General features: G+C 45.5%; 1 protein-coding gene across 3 annotated transcripts; it reads right to left on the minus strand.

Moving 5' to 3' along the window:
* Positions 1 to 3098: 3098 nt before the first annotated feature.
* LOC138635251 (protein IWS1 homolog) lies at positions 3099 to 15066 on the minus strand. 3 transcript variants are annotated; one of them, XM_069722634.1, is made up of 17 exons: positions 14849 to 15066; positions 13010 to 13092; positions 11969 to 12857; positions 11655 to 11720; positions 11297 to 11495; positions 11131 to 11188; positions 10946 to 11043; positions 10304 to 10454; positions 10140 to 10222; positions 9500 to 9629; positions 9313 to 9430; positions 9120 to 9231; positions 8747 to 8803; positions 7070 to 7126; positions 6773 to 6884; positions 5663 to 5813; positions 4451 to 4542 (listed from the first exon to the last, which is right to left on the minus strand). In XM_069722634.1, the coding sequence occupies exons 1-16, from the start codon at positions 14889 to 14891 to the stop codon at positions 5688 to 5690; spliced, it is 2382 nt and encodes a 793-aa protein (XP_069578735.1). In that variant the 5' UTR covers positions 14892 to 15066; the 3' UTR covers positions 4451 to 4542; positions 5663 to 5687. The 3 variants fall into 3 exon arrangements, with proteins under 3 accessions (XP_069578734.1, XP_069578736.1, XP_069578735.1); XM_069722633.1 differs by lacking the exon at positions 5663 to 5813 and having other exon boundaries at positions 3099 to 4542; XM_069722635.1 differs by lacking the exons at positions 5663 to 5813; positions 8747 to 8803 and having other exon boundaries at positions 3099 to 4542.
* Positions 15067 to 15074: the final 8 nt, after the last annotated feature.

Genomic DNA, 15074 nt, shown 5'->3' on the forward strand with positions numbered 1-15074 from the left:
TGAAATCTGAGTTTTAGTAAATTAAACACAAATCCTGTTTCCAGGCGAACTGAATTTTCTTTTTGGTCAAATTCAGCTTCTTGCTTTTAAAGTTCATGTCGAAGTCTGTTTGAACCGAACTGATCACGCAGCAGTTTTTTACAGCGTCACTTGAATGCACCATCGCTGCCTCCTGCTGGGACTCTACTGAACTACAACACAACTCCAGTTGAGTTTTGTTTCCAGTGGTGCAGCAGGATGGCAGGTTTCCACGGGAACGCTGCGACACAAGCACGCACGCACACAACACATCGAAGCAACGTTGAACAGCGTGACAGAAAACAAGTTGTCACTTTTTGGACCGCTAAGTTTCTACGATGGATTATTACAATTACGTTAAGGACAAAAAATAAGAGGACGATTTTTTTTTTTTTTGGTGCATTTATAGAATAAAGTCAAAGTGTTGAAAATAAAGTTAACATTTTAACTATATTTTGAATAAATTCACATTTTTACTTTATTGTCAACATTTTGTCTTTATTCCCGATGTTTCAATTTCATTCCCGATCTTTCCACTTCGTTCCCAATGTTTTTTCTTTATTCTCGACTTGACTCTCAAGTTTTACTTAATTCCTGGAATGAAAAGTAATAAAAATCCAGAACTTCCTCTTGTTTTTTCTTTATGTGGCCGTGATACTCCGTCGTACTCGCTACATTAGATTTTAAACTTTTTAAAAACGTAAGAACTTTCTGAAGCTCCTCCCATGAAACCAAGCAGTGCGTCACACATCAAACTATTAAAGACATTTATTTACAGAATAACTGTTTTCTTTTTTGTTTTTCTTAACAATGTGATGTGAAGTTTTTGACTGTTGACATTTTGTCTTGGTGTTTTAACTTTTTTTAGATAAAATGTCAATTTTCGACTTTATTCTTCTCATTTTGAAGTTTTAAAACAAAACTTTGACTCTACATTAAAACTGAATATTTTTTACAATTACAACAAACGTTTTTCTTTATTTTTTGATTTATTGGCAGTTATTGTCTTTCATACTTTGAGCTCAACTGTTAGTGTTAGAGCTGAACAGTTAGCTTAGTTCAGCATTTAGCAAGATCCCATTTAATCTGAAATAAATATAATTGGACACACGCAGCCCAAATTAAATATTTTTCTAATTTAACCTCAAGAACCTGCAGTTTTTAAAAGATAAATATGAACATTTTGACCGAAATATTGAATAGATGCAGAAAAGTCCTTTAAAAATGTGTTAAATCAACAGCAGGTTTTGCAGCATAAGCACCATAAAGCTGATTGAAGAGGTGTCGCCGTGGAAACGTCCTGCTCTCCGAGTCCGTTTGTAAAACGCTTCTTTCTGCTTCGACTTTAATTTGTGCTTAATAAAAAGAAAATGATCAAATGACTGAATTCCCTCTTTCAGATCATTAATGTACACTCAGCACCCCACCTTGACAGAAAAAAAACAGAAATGTAGAAATTTGTGCAAATTTATTAAAAAATAAAAACTGAAAAATCACATGGTCATAAGTATTCAGACCCTTTGCTCAGTATTGAGTAGAAGCACCCTTTTGAGCTCGTACAGCCATGAGTCTTCTTGGGAATGATGCAACAAGCTTTTCACACCTGGATTTGGGGATCTTCTGCCATTCTTCCTTGCAGATCCTCTCCAGTTCCGTCAGGTTGGATGGTGAACGTTGGTGGACAGCCATTTTCAGGTCTCTCCAGAGATGCTCCATTGGGTTTAGGTCAGGGCTCTGGCTGGGCCGGTCAAGAATGGTCACAGAGTTGTTCCGAAGCCACTCCTTTGTTATTTTAGCTGTGTGCTTCGGGTCATTGTCTTGTTGGAAGGTGAACCTTCGGCCCAGTCTGAGGTCCAGAGCACTCTGGAAGAGGTTTTCTTGCATTCATCTTTCCTTCAATTGCAACCAGTCGTCCTGTCCCTGCAGCTGAAAAACACCCCCATAGCATGATGCTGCCACCACCATGTTTCACTGTTGGGATTGTATTGGGCAGGTGATGAGCAGTGCCTGGTTTTCTCCACACATACCGCTTAGAATTAACGCCAAAAAGTTCAATCTTGGTCTCATCAGACCAGAGAATCTTATTTCTCATAGTCTGGGAGTTCTTCATGTGTTTTTTGGCAAACTCTATGCGGGCTTTCATATGTCTTGCACTGAGGAGAGGCTTCCGTCGGGCCACTCTGCCATAAAGCCCCGACTGGTGGAGGGCTGCAGTGATAGTTGACTTGTGGAACTTTCTCCCATCTCCCTACTGCATCTCTGGAGCTCAGCCAGTGATCTTTGGGTTCTTCTTTACCTCTCTCACCAAGGCTCTTCTCCCACGATGGCTCAGTTTGGCTGGACGGCCAGGTCTAGGAAGAGTTCTGGTCGTCCCAAACTTCTTCCATTTAAGGATTATGGAGGCCACTGTGCTCTTAGGAACCTTGAGTGCTGCAGAAATTATTTTGTAACCTTGGCCAGATCTGTGCCTTGCCACAATTCTGTCTCTGAGCTCCTTGGACAGTTCCTTCGACCTCATGATTCTCATTTGCTCTGACATGCACTGTGAGCTGTAAGGTCTTATATAGACAGGTGTGTGCCTTTCCTAATCAAGTCCAATCAGTTTAATTAAACACAGCTGGACTCCAATGAAGGAGTAGAACCATCTCAAGGAGGATCAGAAGAAATGGACAGCATGTGAGTTAAATATGAGTGTCACAGCAAAGGGTCTGAATACTTATGACCATGTGATATTTCAGTTTTTCTTTTTTAATAAATTTGCACAAATTTCTACATTTCTGTTTTTTTTCTGTCAAGATGGGGTGCTGAGTGTACATTAATGAGAAATAAAATGAACTTTTATGATTTTAGCAAATGGCTGCAATGAAACAAAGAGTGAAAAATTTAAAGGGGTCTGAATACTTTCCGTACCCACTGTAAATTAATGACATCTTATTTTAAATCGAATTTATTCTGACTTGTTTTGTTCTTGTGGATCATTTCAGCCCAACATGAACATTGTTGCGTTCTGGTCAGAACCCTGTGGTTTTCTGTTTGTAGGATTTTGAACTTCCTGCGAGCAGCAGAAGAAGTGAAAAGAGTTTCTGTTGAGTCTTTATTAAGAAAAGCATCATGTGATCAGAACAGACGTTCACACAGCGCCCCAGTCCGTGGGTCACCTCGGTTCTGAAGCGGTTCTGTTGGACCCTACGGGTGCTCGGAGACAAACAGCTTCATATAATGAAACAACGTCAAGGAACTCTGAGCAAGAAACTAAAATCAGCTTTAAATGAAACTTGAAACTTTAAATACATCTGAAACCGGATTTAAATTAAAAACCTGAAAATAAACTTCATCCAGATTTCAGCTTTTCTCTCTTCAAATAGGTGAAAAATCTGACAATCAGATATTCACCCTTCTGAATCTTTCAACCAGTTTGAAGACAGATTTTGAATCGAGATTCAAATGGTTGTAAAAATACTCACGCTAACGCTACACTGGAAGCAAACAGATTACAGCTAGCTGATGTAGCTAACAGCTCATTAACTTGAAGATAACGCAGCACTAAGGTTAGTCAGCACTGTGGAATCAAGCTAATGTAGCTGAAAGCTAACATTAGCTAACGAAGTTGGCTTTAGGTAAAGCTAACGATAAAGCTCCTGTTTATTTGGAGCTAACGTTGCTGACTGCTAACAGTAGCTAACGTTTAAGATTCAACTGTTTTAAATGCCAACGACTGATTTTATGCTAATTGTTAGATTAGTTTTAAGTAAAGTCAACGTATAACTAATATTAGTTATAAATGTAGAGATAAATATGAATGCTAGTTAGCCCAGAGGTAACACAAACATGATGCTGATGTTAGTTATGAAGGATCCAATTGGTTTGTAGCTAGTACTAACATAGCTGACAGCTGTCATGAGGTAATGCTATGCTAAAATATGGCTTACATAGCTAACTGATATATAAGCTAATTTTGTAGTTTTAGTTTTAAGACATAGCTAACTGCTAGCATTAGCCATCTTAGTTGGTTTTGAGGTGAAGCTAACCTCAATTATTTTCACATTTACTTCCAGCTGACTGCTAACATGAGCTAACATTAGCTAGCTTTACTTTAGCAGATGTGAAGATTCGCTAACGTTGAGGATCCGGTTGGATTAGAGGTGAAGCTAATGTAGTTTAGTGCTTACATAAGCTAACGTTGAGAGCTAGCTAACAGCTGAAATCAGCAGTTTATGTTTGTTTTCTAAGTTTCCTGTTTGTTGCCCAGAGACCCGACGTGTTTCAGTGACTTGACCTCTGACCAGAGCTGGACCTGAGTGGGGTGATGGTGTTGGTGGAGGGGAGGGGGGGCGACACACAAAACGATATAAAGACAAAAACTGAAGAATTCCTACAGAGGTTTAAAAAAAACAAAAATCAGAGCGGCATCCGGTTCCCTTCGACGCTGATCTTCACGGCGTGACCCGTCTTCGTCAGACGCCGGATGTCAGCGAATCGACGCATCTGTTTGTCGACGCGCGACAAACCTTTCTTCACAGTACCCTGCGGAGGAAACAGGAAGTCGTTTCAAGGATATCAACATTGAAACATGAAGACGATGAAACTCAGATGATTCTCACTTCAGTTCAAATGTCACAAACATGCAGAAACATGAAGACGTAACGACGGAGGCGGGACTTCCTGTCTCCATCCAAACGACTTCATTTACCAACCAATAAGAAATCCTTCTGTTAGTTTGAGTCACGTTCACCAAATTTAACTCCTTTTAACATCACGTAAAATAAAACGTAACGTAAACCTTCTTCAGACTCTGAATTCTCAGATTATTAATAATTAATCAACTATTTGCTTTTTTTAATTATCATTTAACTATTATATGTAAGAGGCATAAAACATTTTTTTGTAATCAGTAAATCAAAGTACAGAGGGTTCTCAACTTACGAACATTCGAGTTACGAACATTCGTAGATACGAACAACCGCTGACGGATGTCCATAAATGTTCGTAAAATGCCGTATTGCGTTCGCAAGTTCGTATTTTGTACAGCGCGCCTCATCCGACTGATTCTCCTTTCTGCCGCAACCCACGCCGAGCAGCACCGGCTCATCTCCAACACTTCATTCGTTGCTCCAACACTCACTTCGTTGTTGTGTTCATCTTAGTTCGTACCATCTTGGATACTTTACCGTTTCTCATATATTTATCACCCGTTTCTCACGTGTTTATCATACCTAAGAAAGCAAATGCTAGTGCTAAATGCTAATTTAATATATAACGACTTACGAACAATTCAGCTTACAAACAGCTGTTCGGAACGCATTGTGTTCGTAGGTTGAGAATCTGCTGTAATAAACATTTCTTTTGAAAAAGAAAGTGATTCTCATTCTTTCCTGAGTCGTGCAGCCCCACGCTCCGCCCCCACACCTCATGCCCCGCCCCCCACTTCGACCCAACGCCCCACTCCATGCTCCGTCCCGGGATAAAGAAAGCCTGTCAGTGCTCTTCTGAAGCGTTGCCATGGCAACGCAGTCGACAGTAAGTAGATCTGAACCTCCTGCAGATGTGTGGAGTTTTAAACGGACTGATGAGAACATGAAAGATGTTCCACTCGGATCCGAACTGGAGGACCACTGCAGGCTGCACACCGTGCAGACAGACTTACTACCCCCTGCAGGCGGCAGCAGGAACTACAGCGGCATTCTGTTGCCCTCGATGCTGATCTTCACAGCGCCCTGCGGCCGATTCATCTTCCGCTGCTCGGCGAAGCGACGCTTGTGCTTCTCCAGCAGGCTGGTGGCTTTCTTATAGCCGCTCTACGGAGGACCAATCACAGCTCAGCAGCTGACTTCACTTGAGCTGACCTGAGCTGACCCGACCCGACCTGACCCGACCTCACTTCACCTCACCTGACCCGACCTCATCTGACCTCATCTCACCTGACCCGACCTCACCTGACCCGACCTCATCTGACCTCACTTCACCTGACCTCACCTCACCTGACCCGACCTCATCTGACCTCACCTGACCTCACCCGACCTCACCTCACCTGACCTCACCTGACCCGACCTCACCTGACCCGACCTCACCTGACCCGACCTCACCTCACCTCACCTGACCCGACCTCACCTCACCTGACCTCACCTCACCTGACCCGACCTCATCTGACCTCACTTCACCCGACCTCACCTCACCTGACCTCACCTGATCCGACTTCACCTGACCCGACCTCACCTGACCCGACCTCACCTGACCCGACCTCACCTCACCTCACCTCACCTCACCTCACCTGACCCGACCTCACCTCACCTGACCTCACTTCACCTAACCCTCAGCGGCTGCAGGTAACTGATCACCTGTACATTCAGCTGTTCTGTGTTTTATAGTAATAATGAGGTTTTATAACTTCTAATTCAATATTCAAACAAAACAATATTAATATCATCTTTAAAACATTGTAATTCTTTTAGGAGAAATTATTGAATATATTTATAGATATAATATAATTACATGATTCACAGCTGAATTAATTCAATTCATTGAAATATGAATTAGCAAATTAGTAATTAAACTGAATAAGGATCATTAGTAAACCTATAATTTGATGTATTAAAGAACAGAAGCAGCTCCACATAAAGCGGTTAGAGCGCCCCCCCGCTGGATACACACGGTACCTCTTTTTAAAATTAAAGTCAGACTAAGTTTAGAGATGAAACGTTCACCAGGGGGCGTTCTGCTGCTCTTTTAAGGCTCCGGGTGAATAAATCAGACTCACCCTGCTGGAGTCGCCCTCCACGTTCCACTTGGGTCGGACCACGTAGTCTTTGTTCGACGGCATCGGTACCCGGGCCCGGGCACAGAACCCGGGATCGCCGGGGCGTAGAGCTCTGAGGGAGGAAGAGGAACTCAGTGACTTCAAACAGACCCAGTTCTGTTGAACAGAACCAGCAGACTGTCGCTTGGGGTCCGTGTTCTGAATCAACAGAACTGCAGTCAGAACTCAAACCGCAGCAGCTCTGCTGTGATTGGCTGCTGGAGGTCACATGGTGACACACTGAGAGGCAGAACTTACTTTTCCTCTCCAGTCAGCTGCTTCTCCAGATCCCTGCGCGGCGTCTGCCCCCCCGAACTGCACACAGAAACACAATCTGGATCAGGGGCCGGTCTGGAACGAGCTGCCAGTCCTGGGTCTGTAGGACCGACCGCCGGCACGTCTCCATGCTGTTATCAGAACCACCACAGCAGGTTAGTCAGCAGCCACTGATCACAGGTCTGACAGGAACCTGCAGCCCGAGTCTGGACTGCAGGACAAGGATCCAGTTCTAGGTCCTGACAGTCCAGAAACCAGCAGAATAGCTAGAGTCCAGTTTCCTTCACGGTTACAGACATTAACAGTGAGAATATAAAAGGAGCTTCAGTCATGTGTGCAGCAGCGGCACCTGCTGGATCAGTTGGTTCACTAAGAAACAAGATGCTCCAGAACCAGAACTAAAGTCTCCATCACACAAACCACAGCTCAGAGTTATCAGCTACAAGCAGGAGAAATAAAACTTCCTTCAGTGTTCTTTGTTTTCATGCAGATGACTTTGTGTTCCAGGTAAACAGGAAACCTTTAACGGTGCGGTCGGCGTCGGACTCTTTGGTAAACGGCGCAGTTGGCGTCGGACTCTTTGGTAAACGGCGCGTTTAGAGTCGGACTCTTTGGTAAACGGCCCGGTCGGAGTCGGACTCTTTGGTAAACGGCGCGGTCGGCGTCGGACTCTTTGGTAAACGGTGCGGTCGGCGTCGGACTCTTTGGTAAACGGCGCGGTCGGCGTCGGACTCTTTGGTAAACGGCGCTGTCGGCGTCGGACTCTTTGGTAAACGGTGCGGTCGGACTCTGACTCTTTGGTAAACGGTGCGGTCTGCGTCGGACTCTGGTAAACGGTGCGGTCTGCGTCGAACTCTTTGGTAAACGGTGCGGTCTGCGTCGAACTCTTTGGTAAACGGCGCGGTTGGAGTCGGACTCTTTGGTAAACGGCGCGGTCGGCGTCGGACTCTTTGGTAAACGGCGCAGTCGGAGTCGGACTCTTTGGTAAACTGTGATTAGAGTCGGACTCTTTGATAAACGGTGCGGTCTGCGTCGGACTCTGGTAAACGGTGCGGTCTGCGTCGAACTCTTTGGTAAACGGTGCGGTCGGAGTCGGACTCTTTGGTAAACGGCGCGGTCGGCGTCGGACTCTTTGGTAAACGGCGCGGTCGGAGTCAGACTCTGGTAAACAGCGCGGTCAGAGTCGGACTCTTTGGTAAACTGTGATTAGAATCGGACTCTTTGGTAAACGGCGCGGTCGGAGTCGGACTCTTTGGTAAACTGTGATTAGAGTCGGACTCTTTGATAAACGGCCCGGTCGGAGTCGGACTCTTTGGTAAATGGCGCGGTCGGAGTCGGACTCTGGTAAACGGTGCGGTCTGCGTCGGACTCTTTGGTAAACGGCGCGGTTGGCGTCGGACTCTTTGGTAAACGGCACGGTCGGAGTCGGACTCTTTGATAAACGGCCCGGTCGGAGTCGGACTCTTTGGTAAACGGCCCGGTCGGAGTCGGACTCTGGTAAACGGTGCGGTCTGCGTCGGACTCTTTGGTAAACGGCGCGGTTGGCGTCGGACTCTTTGGTAAACGGCACGGTCGGAGTCGGACTCTTTGGTAAACTGTGATTAGAGTTGGACTCTTTGGTAAACGGTGCGGTCGGCGTCGGACACATGCAGACTGGACCTGGTTGGTGGAGAGAAGACGTCGGGTGACTCCGCCCTCTCCACCTTCTGAGGCTGACTGAGGGTGAAACGAGAGGATGAAGAGGGATGAAGAACATCTGTCCTGCCACTCTTGTTTCCATAGCGACACTCTGGCTTCAATGACCACTTTATGAAACGCGTTTTAAAAAGAGAGAATGACATCACTGAGTCGATGTCTAGAGGGAGATGCAGCACAGGTTATTTCCTGTAGTTACCATGTACAGATGTTCCCTAAACGCCTCACATGCTAACAGTTCATCAGAGTGGAAAACTTTGACCTGTGGACATGAAAACATCCGAGAACCAGAACAGAACCAGAACAGAACCGGGGTTGGTTAAATAACATGGCTGACCTGAGTCTCCGTCTCTGAGGCATCTGCTGGTCCAGGTCTCTCTGCTGACGCTCCTCCCTCGTCATCCCTTTATAGTTGGACGTCAGACCGAAGATGGGACGGGACCACTCATCTGGACACAACACAGACATCAGTGCTGCCCCTTACAGGCAGAGACAGGCACTACAGCAGCGTGTGAGACAGCTGTTCTTACTGATCAGTTTGAGCGCGAGGTCTTTGTTGGATCGAGACTCTTTGGGATGTTTGTAGAGGAACATGACGGAGCGTCCGATGCCGCTGTGCTTCAGCGTCTCCTGACTCACGCTGGGAAGCTGCAGGAGAAACTAACAGTTAGAAAACAGTGTTTCAGCTGCAGCTTCAGGACGTGTGTGTGAAACCACCTCCTGCAGGATCCTCAGCAGCTCCTCTCGGATCCTCAGAGCCGGCAGAGATTTATCTGGAAGAGGACTGATCCACTCTTTAATGGCCGACATCACCCCGCTGTCGATGAACGTCTCCTTCAGGTCCTGCCTGAGGGACAAAGACCGGAACCAAGCCTCAGAACCAGCGTGTTCAACAATCAGTAATAGTAATAATCATAATAATAGTAGTGATATTTATGATAATGTAATGATGATAATAATAGTAATAATAATTATAATAATAGTAATAGTAGTAACAATAATCTGTAGAGTAGTAGATAATAATAGTATTAATAGTAGTAATAATAATAGTAATGATAATAATAATATTAGTAATGATAGTAATGAAAATAGTAATATTAGTAATAATAATAATAGTAATATTAGTAATAATAATAGTAATGATGATAATAATAATAGTAATAATAATAGTAATAATAATAGTAATGACAATAGTAATGATGATAATAATAATAGCAATGGTAATAATAATAATAATATTAGTAATAGTAGTAACAACAATAGTAGTAATAACAATAGTAATGATAATAGTAATATTAGTAACAATAATAATATTAGTAATAATAGTATTAGTAATAATAATAAAAATAGCTCTTACTTCTTCAGGTGCATGACCACCTGCGGCAGCAGCGTGAGCTTCTTCAGCGCCGGTTTCTTCTGGCTGTTCAGAGTTCGATCCTCCTGTTGGAGACAGTCAGTGAGGATCACAGGCTCTTTTTCTGAAAGAGAAGGTAGGCGGGGCTACGGGTGGAGGGGACGGACCTCTGCTGCCTCGTTCATCTTGGTGATCATGGCGCTGACCACGTCGTCGGCATCGCTGATGAATGTCCCTCCGTCACGGTGACGCCGCTTCCTGCTGTTCATCGCTTTCCTCTTAGCGAGCATGATGTCGAAGTCTGACATGAAGCTGGTGCTGGAGACACACAGATACACACACAGATATACACACAGATATACACACACAGATACACACACAGATATACACACAGATACACACACAGATATACACACAGATACACACACACAGATATATACACACACAGATACACACACAGATATACACACAGATACACACACAGATATACACACAGATACACACACAGATACACACACAGATATACACAGAGAGAGAGAGAGACACACACAGAGAGACACACACACACACACACACACACACAGAGAGACACACACAGAGAGAGACACACACACAGAGAGAGAGAGAGAGAGAGAGAGAGACACACACACACAGAGAGAGAGAGAGACACACAGAGAGAGATACACACACACACAGAGAGAGAGAGACACACAGAGAGAGATACACACACACACACAACTTTTTTTAATCAATACTGACTCTTCTGTCTGACATCATCAACCAATCACAGCCCAGCTTCCAGAACCTACTCTTGCCCGCTGCGGTCGACTCCTTCATCAGAGTCCGAGTCATCTTCCACCGTCTTCTTGTCCTTCTTGTCTCCCTCCAGGTCCTCCTGGTTGAAGCCCTGTAGGACGACCCGCTCCGTTAGTAGCAGTCAGAACCAGCGGTCCGTCAGAACCGGTCAGATCTACACTCTGAAGACCATCCTTACCGTAAACTCCTCCTCCTCCTCGTCTCCCGACTCCCCAAAGATGTCGGCGATCATCTTCCTGCAACAAACACGGGGTCAAAGGTCACATCAACAAACACGGGGGTCAAAGGTCACTTTGGACCTGGAGGTGGTTTCCTCCTGAAGACAGAAGTTGTGAAGGACTCACTCCTCTTCGTCTCCGGAGTCGCTGTCGCTGCCGAACAGCGCTTTCTGGTCCTTCTGCCCCGACCCCTTCGCCTCCCCCTCCTCCTCACTGCTGTCAGAGCCCAGCTCCTTCAGCTTCGCCGCCACACTCGGATCAGGACCGCCAGACATGTCGCTGTCAGAGAGCTCGTCATCCGACACCGGCCGGGTCTGCTTCACCGCTGGGAGGAACCACGACTCACATCAGACCCAAGCATGTAGCGTGTTCACATGTGGGATGATCGCCACGGTAACGTGTGTAAATATAATCAGGTTTCAATTTGTCGTCACGTGATCGACTCGCACGTCTGAAACACGTCAACATGTGACCATGACCTTACCGGGCGTGTCCTCCTTCTCTTCATCTTCATCCTCGCTGTCGGACAGGACGGCCTTCTTCCTCTTCACTGGACACAGACACACACACACACACACACACACACACACACAGACACACAGACAGACAGACACACACACACACACACACACACACACACACACACACACACACACACACACACACACACACACACACACACTTTTAACTTTGAAGCTGCATCCTTTCATTCATCAGCAGGTCGGAACATAAATGGGGGCTCGTCTGGGATCTAACCCTAACCCACTGGATTATAGTCAGCTGGTTCTAGGTCAGTACCTGGCTTCTCGTCCTCCTCGTCGCTGTCGTCTCTCCTCCTCCTCCTCTCCTCCTGCTGCTGCGGCTGCTCTCCATCGTTGCCTGCTGCAGCCTTCCTCTGTCCTTCCTCCTCCTCACTGTCAGACTGCATCACAGCCTTCCACTTCCCTCCTCCTCCTCCCCCCTCCTCCCGTTTCTCCTCTTCATCAGAGTCTATCGGTGCCGCCTTGCATCTGGCAGGCGTCTCTGTGTCAGAGTCACTGTCTCCGTTGGACCGATGGTCCGGGGACGGCGCCGGCTTGGCGTCCTTGTTGTCCGAGTTGCTGTCTGAGGCTTTGGGCTGGTCCGACCCGTCCTCCATGTCTGACCCACTCGTCCTGCGTTTGACCGGAGACTCCTCCACCTCCTCATTGTCGGAGGCGCTCATCCTGCGTTTGACCGGAGACTCCTCCTCGTTGTCGGAGGCGCTCGTCCTGCGTTTGACCGGAGACTCCTCCTCCTCGTTGTCGGAGGCGCTCGTCCTGCGTTTGACCGGAGACTCCTCCTCCTCGTTGTCGGAGGCGCTCGTCCTGCGTTTGACCGGAGACTCCTCCTCCTCGTTGTCGGAGGCGCTCGTCCTGCGTTTGACCGGAGAATCCTCCTCCTCGTTGTCAGAGGCGCTCGTCCTGCGTTTGACCGGAGACTCCTCCTCCTCGTTGTCGGAGGCGCTTGTCCTGCGTTTGACCAAAGAGTCATCGTCACTGTCGGCGGGAGGCAGGGCCTCCGCCTCCGAGTCACTTCTGTCTCCGCCCCGGTGGCTCCTGGGAGCTTCGCCCTCCGAGTCACTGTCAGCCCCCCGGTGGCCCTGGTTGTCGGAGCTTCTGGCTCGCCCGCCGGTCTCCATGGCGACTTCATTGTTGCTGCCCTCATCCTGCCGAAACAAAAGCACCAAAGTGAGCTGCTCGTCGATGTGACTCCAGATGTTCGTTTACAGGTTGTTATCTGCATGTTTGGAAAATGTTCCTCCGGTTTCTTTTATTAGGCTGTAAACAAACAAACAAACAAGTCACTAAGCAGTCACACCTCAGACTGCCGCCCTTCACTCCTCATGTCGTCGCCGTCGGATGCCGGGTGTTCATCCTGAACCGGAGTGCCGCCTCCGTCATCTGCAGAACACACAACACGTGAAGCACACGTTAATGGCATGACACAGGACCTGCAGCTGATGTTGGACACAAACACGGAGAGGGAACATGAAATATGTAAGAGCTGGAGGAAGTGTTCAAGTGACAACATGTCAGGAAACTTCAGTTTTAATCTCACATCTCCCTCTTAATAAACACAAACATCTCCCTCTTAATAAACACAAACATCTCCCTCTTAATAAACACAAACATCTCCCTCTTAATAAACACAAACATCTCCTTCTCAATAAACACAAACATCTCCCTCTCAATAAACACAAACATCTCCCTCTCAATAAACACAAACATCTCCCTCCCAATAAACACAAACATCTCCTTCTTAATAAACACAAACATCTCCCTCTCAATAAACACAAACATCTCTTAATAAACACGAACATCTCCTTCTCAATAAACACAAACATCTCCCTCTCAATAAACACAAACATCTCCCTCTTAATAAACACAAACATTTCCCTCTTAATAAACACAAACATCTCCCTCTTAATAAACACAAACATCTCCCTCTTAATAAACACAAACATCTCCTTCTCAATAAACACAAACATCTCCCTCTTAATAAACACAAACATCTCCTTCTCAATAAACACAAACATCTCCCTCTTAATAAACACAAACATCTCCCTCTCAATAAACACAAACATCTCTTAATAAACTCGAACATCTCCCTCTTAATAAACACAAACATCTCCCTCTCAATAAACACAAATGTCTCTTAATAAACACGAACATCTCCCTCTTAATAAACACAAACATCTCTTAATAAACACAAACATCTCCCTCTCAGTAAACACAAACATCTCCCTCTCAATAAACACAAACATCTCTTAATAAACACGAACATCTCCCTCTTAATAAACACAAACATCTCCTTCTCAATAAACACAAACATCTCCCTCTTAATAAACACAAACATCTCCCGCTTAATAAACACAAACATCTCCCTCTTAATAAACACAAACATCTCTTAATAAACACAAACATCTCCCTCTTAATAAACACAAACATCTCTTAATAAACACAAACATCTCCCTCTTAATAAACACAAACATCTCTTAATAAACACAAACATCTCCCTCTTAATAAACACAAACATCTCCCTCTTAATAAACACAAACATCTCCCTCTCAATAAACACAAACATCTCCCTCTTAATAAACACAAACATCTCCCTCTTAATAAACACAAACATCTCTTAATAAACACAAACATCTCCCTCTTAATAAACACAAACATCTCCCTCTCAATAAACACAAACATCTCCCTCTTAATAAACACAAACATCTCCCTCTCAATAAACACAAACATCTCCCTCTTAATAAACACAAACATCTCCCTCTCAATAAACACAAACATCTCCCTCTCAATAAACACAAACATCTCTTAATAAACACAAACATCTCCCTCTTAATAAACACAAACATCTCTTAATAAACACAAACATCTCCTTCTTAATAAACAGAAATAAACAGGAAGTCTGTGACGCGGTTTGTCCGCCGCTCATGACGCTAACAGCGGACACATTTCCTGCTTCTGACAACAGAAACACTCAATCTATAACCGGGCAGCTCGGGGGCTCATCACCCGTTGGTGTGTTCCGTTAATCGGCTGAAACTGACGGGCAGTAAACACACGGATCCGGTTACCGGACGGTATATACGGTTACTAGTTATGTTAGCTCGTTAGCTGGTTGGTTAAAACAAAGCGGAGTTTTTACCGGAGCGGCTCCCGGTCATTAAGTCGTCCTCTTCTCCGTCCATCTGTCACACGAACAAAGATTCGGGTTCCGATGTGAAGGCAGAAAACGAACTCTCCGTTCACTCAACTTTAATGTTGAAGCGGGAAAAATAAACCAGATAGTGAAACGACGCGCTATGAAAGCGAACACCGACCGCTCGCCGATGTTAGCCCGGAGACCCAAAATGGTGCCACGCTGTGATATG

This window comes from Brachyistius frenatus, unplaced genomic scaffold (assembly GCF_029030835.1).
Source record: "Brachyistius frenatus isolate BFR_SWC_R1_liver_20210118 unplaced genomic scaffold, ASM2903083v1 Contig_299, whole genome shotgun sequence".
In the NCBI taxonomy this organism is placed as follows: Eukaryota; Metazoa; Chordata; class Actinopteri; family Embiotocidae; genus Brachyistius; species Brachyistius frenatus.

Bases quoted from the DNA above. Each gene is read 5' to 3' on its own strand.
- LOC138635251 (XM_069722633.1), bottom strand. From the start codon at position 14,891: ATGGACGGAGAAGAGGACGACTTAATGACCGGGAGCCGCTCCG. The intron at 10,455-10,945 runs GTAGGTTCTGGA...GTGTGTCTCCAG, and splicing joins GTCGACCGCAGCGGGCAAGA to CACCAGCTTCATGTCAGACT. The intron at 9,431-9,499 runs GTGGTTTCACAC...TTTCTCCTGCAG, and splicing joins TGCTGAGGATCCTGCAGGAG to CTTCCCAGCGTGAGTCAGGA.